Genomic DNA, 16,647 nt, shown 5'->3' on the forward strand with positions numbered 1-16,647 from the left:
GTATTTTATTTTATTTAACCTGACTCTCATCATGAACATAACCATAGAAGCTGGCATGGCACTAAAAAGAAAAGAAAAAGAAGAGAAAAAGGAAAAGAAACTATCAATTGAAAATATGTTATTAACATATTGAAAATAAAAAATATTTATATTTAAAATATAGTTCTTTAATAGGATAGTATATTAAAAAAAAACTAAAAATTACATTTACCTTCATGTTGTTATAAACCTGTTTGACTAACTTTTTTTGCATAGAGAACAAAAAATTAATAAAATAATTAAAATTGGTTTGTTTGTAAGTAGATGGGCAGTACATTTACCTAATGCTTTGCATTTGTATTTTATTATAAAATTTTACCATTTTCTGTAGTTTCTCATTCTTTCATATAATGCACCATTGGTAAAATGCACTGTTTAAATGCATTTTAGAGATGCACCGAAATATCGGCTAACAATCTTTATAGTTTAAAAACATACAATAGTCATGACCGATATATATCTTGTCAATCAAAAGAGAACAGGAAAATACAATATATTTGAGCTCTGTATATAGAAAATGTATAAAAAAACACAATTGTCATTATATGAACGAATTAACATTCAGAAAATTAAATCTTCAGAATTTAGTTAATGCACGTTAATATAACCACCAAACTTTCAGTATCAGTTTTCGATATCAGTTTTTATATCAATGCATCTTGAATTGAATTGTGAATTCACTGACATGTTTTAGTAAATGTAAGGGGAAAATGCTAAACATGGTGATAAAACAGGACACAACGTGCTCTGGAATCTGCCTTTTTGGGGGGCTTTTTAATGAGATGCATTAAATAAAATTTAGCTGCTGTCGCACATCGCCTTCGAATTTGAAGCTCCTGTCAGAAAAGATTTGCTTGTATAGTTTTATGTGTGATTTACTGATGTCAAGACACACTGAATCATTAGTGTACATCAGTTAAACAAATATATATGTAATATAAATAATTTCAGCTTATTTTTCTAGAAGTAAGAAGGAAATCATGTTGATTTGAATGTGAGTTTCTCACAGTGCTGTATTTGTGTGGTCAGGACTCAGAGGAGCTGTCGTCCGAGGAAGACGAAATGAAGATGGCTGAGATGAGACCTCCGCTCATCGAGATCTCCATTAACCAGCCTAAAGTAGTGGCCTTGAGCAAAGACAAAAAGGGTAAGGTGATCTACTGTACTATTTAACTTGACCTGATTGACTAGTTTTGCTTGTGCACACAGTATGCAGGTGACTGTGTGGTCAGATATAGCTTTTAACTGCTCCACCCTTCATTGATAGCTTCAAAGTGTGTTTCACAAAGTAGTCTCTGTTGAAATGTGCCTGTTAAAAACAGACTAAATTGATCAGGGATCTTTCAGGCACTCATTATTTTAATGTTGGAATCCTTTATATAGATTTGCAAAGCAAACTGAGCTCTACACACATCTGGGAGTATCACAGCTTTTACCATGTTTAACTGTTTATTAGTTCTTCTGGAATAAAATGGCATCTGTCCTGAATACAATACCTTACCTTGTAAATGTTATGTAAATTTGGGACCCAGTTGAACACAAATACATATTGTTAACCGTTATGGTTAAACTGGCCACACACCAGGCCCAATTTGCACGATCCGTGATTGAAAGAGTAATGATTATTGTTTTTACAGAAGCCGATTTTTGCCCAAAGGTCCTCCAGTGTGTGATGTCATTGTGATTATTTTGCTGCTCACGATTGCATTGCAGTCTCCCTGATCCCAAATCGTACATATCAAACATGTTTGATAATTACAACTCTTGATCGGGCTGCCTCCGACATGACAGTTGCAATAGCCAATGAGAGCATGCAAGCTTCAACCAAATGGTTGCATGCTTTTTAAAGGGGCCATGGCGCAAGATTTTTTTTAAGATGTATAATAAAAGATGTAATTTATTATAGCATGTTAAAGGGCCCATGTCACAGGACTTTTTTAAGATGTCAAATACATCTTTGGTGTCCCCAGAGCACATGTGTGAAGTTTTAGCTCAAAATACCATATAAATAATTTATTATAGCATGTTAAAATTGCCATTTTGTAGGTGTGTGCAAAAATGTGCCGTTTTGGGTGTGTCCTCTAAAATGCACATGAGCGGATGAAGTGCAAACACTGATCACAATGATGGTGGTTTGTTGAAATTGAAACTCAATTGTTCTGTGAATTATTTTCTCTCTGCACTAAATGGCAGTGCTGTGGTTGGATTAAGGGGTTGGATTATTATAATAAGAGCTCCTTATGACATCATAAGGAGAGCCAAATTTCAACGACCTATTTTTTCATGTGCTTGTAGAGAATGGTTTACCAAAACTAAGTTACTGGGTTGATCTTTTTCAAATTTTCTAGGTTGATAGCATCACTAGGGACCCAATCATAGCACTTAAACATGGAAAAAGTCAGATTTTCATGTCATGGCCCCTTTAAGTTTGCCACTTTGTAGGTGTGTGCAAAAATATGCCGTTTTGGGTGTGTCCTACAATATGCAAATGAGGGGATGAAGTGCAAACACTGATGACAATGATGGTGGTTTGTTGCAATTTCTCTCTTTCTTTCTTTCTCTGCACTAAATGGCAGTGCTGTGGTTGGATAGTGCAGATTAAGGCGAGGACATCATAAGGAGAGCCTAATTTCAACAAACTATTTTTATGTGCTTGTAGAGAATGACTTACCAAAACTAAGTTACTGGGTTGATCTTTTTCACATTTTGTAGGCTGATAGAAGCACTAGGGACCCAATCATAGCACTTAAACATGGAAAAAGTCCGTGGCCATGGCCACTTTAAAAATTAAACAAGACACTCACAAACATGACATGAAAGAGGAGTATTGAGAATAAATATATGTTATAATGTGTTATGCAAGAACTACCTCAACATTTGTTTTTCTTAAGTCACATTTGATCTTGGCTTTCTGTGAGATCTCGCGTCACTTTGAAATTGTCACTACATTAATCAGGTGTGTGGTCTTGCGGTCTGATCAAATCATCCAATGTGTGCATTCTGAGGATTATGTGTTAAAAATCACTTCAAACTGTCATGGTCGCCCATGGATTTTAAATTTGTGTGTCCAAAGTCAAAAAACAGATGTTTACTAGCAGAAGTGTGTAATACTAAAATTTCTAATGTTCTTTATTCTTGTCTGGCGATGTAGATGATGGAAAGGATGCAGACTCTTTGCTGGATGACACAGTGGCCAACAGCAACCAGAACAACAGCAACTGCTCATCACCCTCGCGCATGTCTGATTCAGTGTCATTAACCACAGACAGCAGTCAGGACAATTCCCTCTGCACTCCAGAAAGAGAGTCCAAGATGCCCCTTGTCCCTAAGAACAGGTACAGTCGGGACTCTTTTCATCACATAGATATCTAGGGATTTTAGTCATTCAATGTTCATCTATGATTATAATCACAAGTGATAGTGATAGCCTACAACATGCTAATGTTGAATTATTGACGTTATCTTTTGTGCAAATTATATGCACTGTGCACTTTTTTAAAGGGAAAGTTTGTTGGGTAACATGCAGAGTTCATCATATCTGGAGGGTTTTAAATCATTCATAAGTTGCCTTATGGTGCCCATAAGGGTAGTGGACATTATGGCAGCTCAATAGAGTAGGTTTTGAAACCATTTTATTCTTGTATTGACTGCTTTGATGTCCTCAATCTTAGGCAAGAGGATGAGAACCTGAACCAGTTGAAGCAGACCACCCCACTCCTTCAGAACGGCAATGGTTCAGATATGTCCCTGCAGACCATCCTGAAGAACCAGCAAACTTATGAAAGCAAATCGGACAAGATGGCCGACTACAGCCTCTCCATGGAGGAGAGGCTTGCCTTTATTGAGAAGGGTATTAACAATGGCATGGCGGACCAGTACAGCAGGTGGGATCAGATCAACATGAACGTGGCCAAACTACCACCTGACAACATGTTGTCGTACGAGGACCTGGAAAGGACCAAAGTCTCCTCGGCTAAGGAATCTATGTCAAGCAACAACAATGCCTCGGCGGTATCGCTTGAGAACCTTGAGAATGGGAATAGGCTTCAAAAAACCCAGTCGGGGGAGAATTTTAACGGACGCACAGATCAGGTTCCTTTGAGGTATGAAACCGCTAGGACCGTCTCGACAGGCGTAACAGCGCTGAGCGACATGAGTCTTTCTCGTAGCACGGAGGAGCTGTCACCAGAGAAGAAGTGTCCTCCACCCCCTGTTGTGAAATCTCAGAGTGTCACCAACATGGACACTGGTGGAATGAGGCTGTACTCCATCGAGGGTGAAAGCCCCCCTTACGAGGTTGCTTGCTCGGCCAGAACGTCTGTAACCGGTGCTCAGGGCCAGAGCATCGTTCGATCAAAATCCGCTTCTTTGCTTAACGACCAACCATTGCAGATCTACCCCGGTTCTTCTGCTTCCTCCTCTGACCTACTGTCTGGCTCCAAACCTTCAGCTAGCAACGTCCGTTACGCTGCTGGGCCCCCGCCACAGTACAACATTCAGTACGCCAGTAGCGCCGTGCCCAAAGACAATCTATGGAGCCCACGTACCCCCATTCCGCCCGATCAACCGTACCTGCCTCCGCAGCATTCCTTGGCCAACACCAACTACTCCAACCGTAACAACGCACCTCCCTATCCTCAGCCCCAACAGCGTGGCCCACCTAAGACCCCAGACATGTGGGCAAAGGAAAGAATGCTTCCATCTGGCGGACAGCGTGGCACCTTGCAAAGACAAGGTAGCGGATCTGGTGCCCCTGTGTGCATAACGGACCCACGTCGCATGCCGGGAATGGAGGGAGAGTATATGACCTACAGGGATATTCACGCGGCAGGCCGTGGACCCCTTCAGATGAGCCAGGCTCTCCATAGACCACTGTCAGCTCGCACGTACAGCATGGACAGCCCTAACGCTCCCCGGCCTCAAAGCGCCCGGCCCCCACCGCACGAGCTTCCGGAGAGGACCATGTCTGTCAGCGACTTCAACTACCAGCATGGCAGCCCCGGAAAACGGCCCAACATGAGGGTAAAGTCCGAGCACTCGCTGCTGGATGGTCCGGTTGGGGGAGGCGGCAGGGTTCCAGCCGACTGGAGAGATCATGTCATGAGGCACATTGAATCCAAGAAAATGGAGAAGGTATGATTGTTTTTATGCCATGATGTTGTGAATTTTAACAGTACATTTTTTGAGGTGTATTTTAGGGCAGATATCACTTGCTAATGTTTAGGGTAGCATCAAACTCTTGGCCCTGGATCATTTGTGATGCAGAATATCCTAGTTATCTTTGCAATTTCATTTGTTTCCTGCAGAAATAACACTTTACTTACACCTTAGTCACTATTAACAAATTCTGGTATTTGTTTTTTCTTCATTACTCTCATTATGCTTAATTTTTCTGCATGTTTGTTGTATTCATTAACACCTAACCAGTCTGCACTAACGTTTGCATGTTTTCACCTGTATTAGACTACAATGCATGCTCACAAAGCTGTCATTGAATGCTTGTGTTTGTTTGTGCATGTGTCATCTGTGTTCAGAGAGGTCTTTCTCGGTCTTTGGCCACTCTCAATGGCAGTCAGATATCTCTGGCCTTTAGCGTTGTAGACGAACGGCGGTTTGGAGCTCGTTGGCCCAGCGTGAGTACAGATCCACTTAGACCTCACCTCGAACTCCCAGAGGCACAGTGGGGTCTCCCTCATTTCCCAAAGAATTGTTGAATCTGTATTTGATGTTTACATGCAACCTGCTAATATCACTGCAAGTAGGATTATCAGTATCAGTAACTATGCACAAATTTAAAGAAATAGTTCGACCCAAAATGTAAATTAGACCATATTTTAATCACCCACAAGCCATCTTAGATGTGTATGGCTTTATTTTTTTCAGCCAAACACAGTCTGAGTTATATTAAATGTTATCCTGGCTCTTTATAATGGCATTGGATAGTGCCCCAACTTAATAGCTTAAAAAGTGCATACATCCATCAAAAACTAATCCATACAGTTATTTAATGCCTTATGTGCTTTATGGTAACGTTGTTTTGAATATAACTCTAATTGTGTTCGACTGAAAGACTTTAATGTAGTTCCAAAGTTTTGAGTAGGCAAACAATGTTCCTTAAAGAGATTCACACAAAAATGAAAATTCTCTTATCATTTATCACCATGTTGTTACGCTATTAATTACTATGTTCTGCTGAACACAAAAAATGAGATTTTGGGCCATGTTTGTAACCAATCGGTTTTTTGAGCACCATCGACTTCCATAGTAGTATTTTTCCTATTATGGAAGTCAATGGTGCTTCTGTTTTCCTGCTTGATTACATCTACAAATGTATACAGGTTTGTAAAAACACGATGGAGAGTAAATGATGACAGAATTTTCATTTTTGGGTGAACTATCCCTTTAAATAGCAATCATTGTCAAGAACATTTATTTTGCATCTTAAAGTCCCAGTGAACACACATATTGTATCCTTTAAAGCCAATGTTTTTTGCTTAAGAAGTGTCTATCAAATGCATTAACCCACCCAACCCACCTAGTTTACACAATTTCTCAGATTTTTGGTTTGTTTGTTGGTTGGTTGGTCTAATATCATGTGCTTTCCTGAACACTAACCCATGTGCACTAATGTCAAGATGCCTATCCTTTCTCTATTAATGCTTATTAAAACAATTTATCAAGAGTTGATAAGGGCAACATTTGACCTTCTCTAACTCAATGTCTGTCGTTTATATGACAGCTAAACAATGGATCACAATTAGTCTGTATTTTTTAGTGTTGGGTCAATAAACATGACGGTGCACTGATTGGAGGATGTGAAAAGTTTGTTGGTAGAAACAAGCAAGTGTACAAAGTGCACAAGCTTATGACATTAACTGAGAAAACCACATGCATAGGAAATAACTGCAGACTTTGTTACAAGTGATTCAGTCTCGTTTCAGACATATCTAATGCAATAAAATGCATGTCGCTCTCATTGTGGAGACCTTGAGCGAAGTACTTTGGCTAATTTTGCTCTTTAAACTATGTAGTAAGAAGTATGACTCCTAACTGTTAGAATGATGAAATACGACTTTAATTACGGCAAAGTTTGTTGAATCATATTTTGTTTTGCAGGATGATGTTTTTAGTCCTCATGGACAGCAAGGCTATCATATCGACACTCTCAGAAAAGTAAGTTAATGTGATAAACTGAACCTGTGGTTATACCTTTGTGTACTAGGAAGAAAACTTCACACATCCACTTATCTTTTAACAATAGTTGGTTTGAAGGTGCTCCAAAAATTGCTCAGAAAATGTAAGAAAAGGTCTTGAATAATTTTTGTTTAATATTTTGTCATATAGTAGTATATGAGTGTAAAAATGGTGAGTGTGACTTACTGATAGGTTACCCCAAAAAGAAACATTAGGCCATTTTTTCCTCCTTTTACCCCTGGTGGTTCATGGGGGAATTCAATGGGTTCATGAGTTGATGATGAAAAAATTATGATAATTATAATTAAACTGTAAAAAAATGTAAATTATAAAATCTAAAAAAAGCTTAATAAAATAGATAATTGATTTTATTTTATTTGTTTAATCTGAATGTCATGTCCTATCAGAAAACTAAGCACTATGTAGATCACCAGAAAAAGGTCCAATAACAGCTAATAATAATAATAATAAAAATAAAAACAAACAGTGGATATATATATATATATATATATATATATATATATATATATATATATATATATATATATATATATATATATATATATAATTAATATATAATTAGAATATCATCAAAAAGTTAAGTTATTTCAATCATTCTATTCAAAAAGTGAAACTTGTATATTATATTCATTCATTACACACGGACTGATATATTTCAAATGTTTATTTCTTTTAATTTTAATGATTATCACTGATGATTACAAAATCATGCAAATACATCCCTCAATCTCATTATAACATGCTTTGGTATGCTGTGTATTTCTATTTAAACCCTTAGCACACAGACTAATGAACTGGATTGAGATATTGGCCCAGCGGGGAAGCCTGACTGCAGTAATGACTCATTAGCTCTCATTATCAAATGCAGTTTTAAAGAACCCTCTGACGTGTTTTAATGATAGTTGAGCTAACTAGCACATAAAACCCAGCTGTGTATATGCTTTGTACCACACACGTCAGTGATGGGTGATTTGAAAGTTTACCTATAAATAGTTACATAAATGCATTAAGAAAATGTAGTTTCCCTTGACCTCATGAAAATCGGTTTTATCTGTGCATGTTTCAAGTCGTCATAAAGTTAAAATTCAAGTGGAGGCTATTATTTCTCAAAGCGTTTTTGCTCATGTTTAGCACTACAAAAAATAATAGTATATGATCTAATACACTATAAGAAATGTAAAACTGACTTAAAGAGCATAATATCTTAATTCTAAGATGGGATGCTTTGTTAGACAGCAATGATTTCTTGTTTTTTTTTTTTTACTTAAATTATGGTTATTGACATGTTGAACCTCTGCCCCCTGGTGTCTAAAAAATGCATCACAGCATTATCATTACAGTAATAGACATTTTAGTAAAAGTTTAGGCAATGGTTAACAGATCTTACATTGGCTTTCATTAAAATGTCCAGTAATGTGTCTCTCCCTTAGGTTTAGTAGTGGTAGAAATGTAAATAATGCTAACTGAATTTTGCTCATTTCCATTTACAACTAAAATTTCATGAATCTAATGTTAATGTCGCTGAGTCTACATTTACATTAATTTACATCACATTTACAAGCTTATCCAAAGCCTAAAATGTTTTCTGCTGGTTACATCATCTCCACACATAGATCATTATTACTCAAAGCAGGGTTTATAAAGGTGGGTCAGATGTAAATTGATCGGTAGACAGACTGATGGTTTTGGTGGTTCTTTATCAGGTGCCTTTGATGAATGGCCAAATGTGTCCTCCGGGGAGACCTCCAATGAACTGCGGTCAGCCACCAGTAGCGCGCCACCCATCCAGAGAGCAACTCATCGACTACCTGATGCTCAAAGTATCCCAGAACCCCCAGGGCCCTCCGCGAGTCTCTCATGAGACAATGCAACAGGAGGTAGATGCCAAATTTCATTTCCAGAACAAATCAATCCCATCATTGCTCTCTTTTAAGTGAGAATGGACATTAGAAGTCAATGTGAAATCTAATTTCTTGAGTGCCCGCTTGTCTGTCATTTGATTTTTACGTGACTCTTTTTGGCTTGCTAAGCTCGGCTGTCTAGGAACAATGGTTAATGTTAACTTTAATGTAATGTTGTTAACAAATATATATGTAGGCATTGCTCTTACATTATGGTAATGGCAACTTTTCATTGTCTAATGAAGTCCAGTCCTGCTTTTTATGTTTACTCACCCTATTTTCTCTAAAATTCATCACAGTACAAAAAATAAAGTTGTTTTCTTGAATGTGTCAATGTGAATGGGTCTGTCTTGTGTCCTCAGCTCCATGTAAAGATCGAGAAGAACCCTGAGCTTGGTTTCAGCATATCAGGTGGAGTCGGTGGCCGTGGAAATCCCTTCCGCCCAGATGATAACGTAAGTACTTCTCTTTTCTATTTTAACTTTTTGACTTTGTAAATTTTTCCCACACGAGACATTGTTCATATGTGACCACTTTGGGGAAGTGACAAAATAGTAGTTGTAAAATATCCCACGCAAGGGCGAGCGAGGTATATATAGCATGTAAATATATTTAAAACACAACTGTTTCCTGACAAAATGACAGCATTTAAAACTTAGAAAAATTAAGTATTTTAGTTATTAAAGCGTCCATAACACAAACTTTTTCTGCGTATCTGACATTATTCTGGAATACCTGTAGAGTAGTATTACATCTTTCATATCGCCGAAGAGTCTTTAGTTTTATCAGATTTATAAAATAAATATTAGCTTAACCGATTCTTTCCGATAACGTAGGAAAGAATTCGAAAGTTACTAAATGTCCGAGTCAATGCTTTTTATACAACACTGACTGGATAACTTATGATTCACTAACCTACATGTTCGTGTCATTTATATAATATGCACTTACGCACCTATTTCCAATATAAGACAGAAGTTTTACTCACCGCATGCAACTCATGACTCGGTTGGGACTTTTCAATAAAATCCAGCGTTAAACAAACACACACGCAAAACTCTGCTATTAGCCCGGATTAACAAACTATATCCATTAGTTCCATAATGCTGGCTTTCTTCTCCATACATCCAAAAACACAATTCCTCTTTCGTGCCATTGTTGAATCTTTGACATAAAACAAAGCTGTCAGGTGAAGTGATGCCTGTACTCTTGCTCTCACACTGATTGACATGTGGGCGTTTTTCGGGGAAGTGCCCATAAAAAGAAGTGAGACGTATAGCGTACCCCTGAAACGTCAGCAGCTCTTGTAATCAAAAAAACTTTACGAAACTTACATACCTAGGCGAAGTGCATTCAGCACAGAAATACTCTGTAACACCTCCAACTGCTTTTTTGACGTTTTGCATTTGTTTAGCATGAGGAAACCAACAGAATGCATGAAATACCATTGAACCCCCCCCCAAGCGCTGTGTAAAATTTTTACTTGATGGAGATAAAAATAAATGAAAAATGTTTTAGGGGCTTTTTACAGCACATGTGTGAATTCACACAGAAGGCATGCTGGCAGTTTTATGGGACCTACATGTTGTGTGAATGGTGTTATGGAGAGTGGTCTCTTTTGATTAGGCAGTTTAGTAGCACCCCAGCAACTGTCCTATTAACTAGTTAGAATAACATAATAATCACATGATTCTCGTCACTGAAACATGCAATAGCAATGTAATGGCAACGCGCATTATTAAGGTTATGGGTTCGTGCGGTGTATATTGTCGTTGTAGTTGCAGAAAAACAGTGGAAATGAAATAGACACGAGTGAAACGAGCAAGATAACTCACTAGAAAATGTCCTGTTGTGCTGTTAAGTGTCAGAATAGGAATGGCAAAAAGATGGCTTTAATTTTTAAAGAATTACCGTCATCGAAGACACCTTTTGAAGATAAACGTAGGTGTTTATGTTTGCAATAAGCCCTCAACCTGAGAGACTGGAGCGATGAAATCATCTGGAAATCTAAAAATAATTAGAATAGAAAATAAGTAGAGAGGATGTCCGGTGTTCTGTCGAAGTCTGTTACCTCTATGTGTTTCTTATGGCGTTTTTATCACGTTATGTTTATAATTTATTTAGAATAAAAAAAAATTCTATTGTTTTCTATTATTTCTTTTCATTTCCTTATATCTTAGCTTATGTCTTCTTCCTGTTTGTTCTAAAATTATTCTGTTTACATGCTTAATAAATATATAAATATACCCCCCCCCCACACACACACATCATGTAAAGTGTCATTTATATATAAACAGGCCTTTTAAATGTATGTTTAAACATAATACTTTTATAATAGTTTTAGAACAAACATGTAGGCTATAAATATATGGAAGAATTAATAGAAAACAGGAAAATGATGAAATATTTAATAAACGCTATTATATATAATACATGATAGTATTGCTTTATATGTACTTTAGCGATTAAGACTGTAAAAATGATTGATTTAACAAAAAAGAACAATACATATACATTACATACATGCATATCAGTAGCCAAGCCATTAAAACTTTTTATTTATCTAAAAAATAAATGTAACATGATTAAAACGGTTTAATGCTAAAACACTTCACACCGCTACTGCGGAGCTGTCACTCTCTGCAACCAGTTTGGCTCCGCCCACAAAAAGCGTCATCTCTGTTTGCAAATACGAAAGTGGTCTATTCTGCAACGCATTCATGTTTTTCATAACATTACATAAAGCAATAAAATAACGTAGTGTCTGAAATTTTCTAAGGAACCACTGTCTCTAACTTACACTTTGTACATTTATCCAGAGATAAAGCGTGAACTCAATGAGAGTTGCTGTGTGCTGCATTGCCAAGTCCTCTGATTTTGGCGGTACTTTTAAACTGTTTTAGCGAGTTGATTTTTTTCTTTGGGTCAAAGATTTTTGGGCTGTGTCATTGGGATGCTTTTGGGAACGTTTTGAATATCCATTGGGCTGGTTTAAATACACAAAACTGGCAACCCTGGCTGTGCGCTTGTGCAGACGTTTGGTTCGGATTTTACAGAATGTACATGTAAACAGATTGCATTGTTTATGGTACATATAAACTGTCGTAACCTGCAATCGGATAAAATTCAGTCAGACTTACAAAATGTTGTGTATTTAAACATAGCTGTTCTGTAAAAATATAACCTTAGACCTATAAGACCATGTCAAAGGTTGAAATCAAAGTTAAATCAAACTTGAAATCAAAGTTAAATCAAACTTTAATGTTTCTATTATCTCAATAGTGCTACCACCAGCACTTTTGTGCTGTACACCAGACCTTTACTAAACCATAGCCCCCATAAATAATCAATGCTTGTTGAACTTTTATGTCTCTTCAGGGTATATTTGTGACTAGGGTTCAGACAGAAGGACCTGCTTCAAAGATCCTTCAACCTGGAGACAAAATCCTCCAGGTAATATATTTTATTTATTTTTTTATTTTTTACTGTAAATTTTTTAAGTGACTAACTCCAAGATGTCTTCTCTACAGGCAAACGGGTACAGCTTCGTCAATATCGACCACGGACACGCAGTGTCTCTCCTGAAGACCTTCCCCAGCATCGTCGATCTAATCATCGTTCGAGAGATGGCAGCATAGATGTATCTGAATGTTCACCGTCATATTCCAGTGCTATAATAGTCAATCTGAACAAGTGTTTGTCCACTGTCGTTATAAGGGGCAGAACCACTGCATCCAGTGGGAGACGGACACCGTCTGGAGCATGCGTCTTAAAAATGTATGCCTTCACTGTGGGATAGCCTGTTGGTGTTGTCCGACCAATATGAAAACCTGTGCTTTTTGTAAAGATAGTTTTTTCCTTTTTTTTTTTTTTTAAACCTGCATAGAGTTTAAGTGGGACAGTAGGTGTAGCTGACCTTTTGAGGGCAGGGCTCTCTACCATATCTCACTATTTTTTATTTTATTTTTAAATTTTTAAACCACTTTCATGACCTGTGTGAGATTTTGAACTAGTGGACAATGCTACGTGCTTACTGTGCAAACGAATGTAGAATTTGGGTATTCTGAACTTGATGTGAAATTCGTTTTTGTTGGCCTGGTGGATAAAATGCCCATTATTTCCTCATCTGGATGACAAGCTCACTGATAAACGCTATCAGCGGTTATATCTTCTCGACTTGATCTCCTGTCCAGTCCTTCAGGAATGTTCCTCTATTAAAACAAGAGTCTTTTTCATCACCGCTTACTTGTATTGATCAAAAATTAGCCCAGATGCCACCTTGTAAGGATATGCTGAAATGCTTCCCGTACGTGAACCGTGGATGGGAACGCGGTTAAGAGAAACTTCCATGAAGATTTGAAAATAGATGAGACTATACAGCCTTGCTGAAAGACGTGGGATATGAAAGTGGTGCAAGCTATCTTAACCAAAGCATGCTGGGACATTGTGCCTGGGCGACACTGCTGGCGTAGGTGGGAGAGAATTTGGTGGCCACCTAATTCCAATGCCCACTAAACTATTTGGAAGCACTCCTGGTGTTCACGCTTAAAAGACTTGTTGGTATCGAAATGGTTTTCTATTCTGTAAAAAAGAATGGTTATATTTTATTCTCCTACGAAACATCCTAACGTTTGTGTAGTGTTTCAATCACGGATGTTTTCTTTAGGGGGCTTTGATGCAGGGCTAAGGAAACGACATGTCAAGTGCCATAGACCCTGAACTGTCACAATGGGTTCGACCCAGAGCAATACTCACTGATCTACGCCGTGTATTCAGTGGCCTTATCGGGCTGACATATGACACAGCGGGCGTAAGAGCAATAGAAAGTCATTTAATTCCATTCGCAACATGCAGTCGGCTGCGTTTTTTATAATAGAGAAAACTCATTTAGTATTTCTTGATTGATACAGCATTTTATATTGTAAATCTTTGATGAGAACATAGGAAATGGCATTTGTAAAAAAAAAAGAGTTCGTAAAGTCTAAACAATGTGAGAATGAATGTCTTGTCGTGTCCTCCTCCATTAGCGATTGCACTGCTGTTTTCGAAAAGACCTACAAGATTATCGTCACCAGTGTATGTGAATACAACGACATCAGCTTCTTTGGTTGTAAAAAATTGGAAAAGCTACAAAGATTTGTAAAATGTTAATTGTAATGTTTGTATTTGAAAAAGTAGTTAAGTTCAAAGGCCACGAATGCTTTTTCCAATGTGTACACGCAATGAGAACGACAAACGTTTGACTTCGCTTATTTGCATGACATTTTGATTGTTTTACACTGTATTCTTCGCTAGACTGGAGCGCTAAATGAATTGAAGTAATCAGCATACTGACAATGTGACAAATCCACAATTTACACGGATGTGAAAGAGCACTGTCACCACATTTTTAAAGACCTCAATGCTTTTTAATTTAAATACTTTTCATGCAAATCATTTTTAAATCAAAATAGTCCGATTTTTATTTTTATTTTGTAGTATTGATCCTAGCAGTTTGAATTGAAATGAATTTGCCACATTTTAAGTTGATGATTTAATTTAGTCATAAAAACAACTGTAACAAAACTTAAGTTGACTGTGAAATGATTCTGATGTCACAATACATTTATTATTTTTTTTGTGGATGCATTTTGTCATGAGTCAGTCTGGTGTAGATCAATTTGACTGTCATGCTTTTTGTTTCGTCTGCAAAAATGTAATTTTACTCTATCAAAAGGTTGTTTTTATCGTCCCACCTTTTATTTATTTAGTACAACACCTTTTTAGTGATTACTAATCAAAAATGTAAATACTTTTTCAAAGGATTGATTTATTCATGGCATTAGTGATTGTTTTAAAACCAGCAATAATTTGCATCACAAAGCAGCCCTTTTAATGTATAGCTATGTCGAAGGTTTCTCTGGAAGCAGCTACTATTAAAAACGATTGGTATGCATTTATTCAACATTCCAGATTTTGTAAATAATTTTGCTTTCCATGATGGTCCCTGGAAAGAATAAATCAACTAATGCTCTTTCAAAAAGCTATCGGTTTATCTTTATTCTTCAAGACTTCTGTTCATTATTTAATTATGAGATTGGGAGCAACAAAATATCATTTCAATATTTGACATGACCTTGCTATATCAAGGTTATATATTTTCACAAAATGTGTTTTACATTATGTAAGATGATTTTAACTTCAGCTGGGTTTTCACAGACTGAGTCACATTTTTAGCAGTGATACATACAGATCACTTGACATCTCACTCTGTTAGCTCAGTCATTAATCAATGTTAATGAATCAAAACCAGTTACTGTTAGTAAATAAATGTGCTTTCATTTCTTTAGGCTATATGTTTTACTCAAAAGCCAAGTTGACTGTTTCACAGTTACACTGATTAGATCAAAATTATGAATCATTTGAGAGGAACTGCCTTATATGGTCACATCAGGTGATTGTAAAAAAAAACCTTTTTATATCAGATGTATGTGCTATTATTCAGAGGTGGTTGGTATAAGTGACAAGTTAGTTTTAAATACAATTTCATGAATACACTAGAAAGCAGTGGTGTTATTTCACACAAACTGTGTGTGAGTCTGCATGGCATCAGATTCCTCTTCTATATATATAACTGGGGGGGCAAAATGCGGTTTCCAAACTTGACAGATGCTTGTTTGTTGTTTTCTTGTTTACGTGATTCAGGATATCTTTAAAAGTTACTGCAGCGTCCAGTCTTATATATTTTGATGTATATGCTAAGTTTTATTTCAATTTTGTACTATTTTTATATTAAACACTTCATAGATTGCAATAAAACAGGGGATCCAATAAGCGTAAAACCCAAAAACTTAAGGAATGAATGTAGAGATTTCTAAAAAAATTGAAAAGGGAGACTGCTAAATCAAAATAATTTCCGAATAATATCTGCTATTATGTTATTTGTTAGTCTGTTTTACTTTGATCAATCAAAATGGGATGGTTGAATGAATCAGCATGTCCTTTAGAAAATCCTGGATGTCCTCCGGGTCAGCAGAAGACTGTGGGGTGGTGACATTTGATACAAGCATTCCTGATGTAAACAAATAACCTCCAGGAAACCAATGTACTGTACAGAGAGTGTCCACATAAAGATTGTTGTCTTTCTCGTACTATCTCGTTATAGATGTTGATAAGATGTTCTGAGGAAAGAGTGAGAAACAACCGCTTCTGTTTGTCTTATAGGCTAACTTTACAGTACTGAGAAGTCACTCGAAAATTGCGCAACTTATACGTCAATTGACAAACTTTTCTGACTCACTTCAAATTCAGAATAAACTTACTTCACACATTTACATCGAACTTACCGCATCACAACCGCTAGCAAAAAAATATTTAAATGTCAAATATCGCCCCTCATTGCCCAATTCCATTGCACAACATCCTTTGCTATAAACCCTAAGCTTGTTTTTGTACAGTAAACTTGTTATGACTGGTAAGGTAAGCGACGCCCCATGGACGTGTCAGTCACAGT

General features: G+C 36.9%; 1 protein-coding gene across 2 annotated transcripts in view; it reads left to right on the forward strand.

Annotated features, from left to right (window-relative positions):
- The window catches only part of erbin (erbb2 interacting protein), a 95,706-nt gene extending 80,223 nt beyond the window's left edge, over positions 1-15,483 (forward strand). The window contains exons 18-26 of one of the 2 annotated variants that reach the window (XM_065290254.1): positions 1,069-1,186; positions 3,191-3,374; positions 3,711-5,172; positions 5,574-5,672; positions 7,156-7,212; positions 8,958-9,131; positions 9,518-9,610; positions 12,534-12,608; positions 12,686-15,483. In XM_065290254.1, coding sequence (XP_065146326.1) covers positions 1,069-1,186; positions 3,191-3,374; positions 3,711-5,172; positions 5,574-5,672; positions 7,156-7,212; positions 8,958-9,131; positions 9,518-9,610; positions 12,534-12,608; positions 12,686-12,793 — 2,370 coding nt within the window. In that variant the 3' untranslated portion in view covers positions 12,794-15,483. The remainder of the gene's footprint in view (positions 1-1,068; positions 1,187-3,190; positions 3,375-3,710; positions 5,173-5,573; positions 5,673-7,155; positions 7,213-8,957; positions 9,132-9,517; positions 9,611-12,533; positions 12,609-12,685) is intronic. The other variant, XM_065290255.1, reaches the window with a different exon arrangement.
- The last annotated feature ends 1,164 nt before the right edge of the window (positions 15,484-16,647 follow it).

This window comes from Paramisgurnus dabryanus, chromosome 10 (genome assembly GCF_030506205.2).
Source record: "Paramisgurnus dabryanus chromosome 10, PD_genome_1.1, whole genome shotgun sequence".
Lineage (NCBI taxonomy): Eukaryota > Metazoa > Chordata > Actinopteri > Cypriniformes > Cobitidae > Paramisgurnus > Paramisgurnus dabryanus.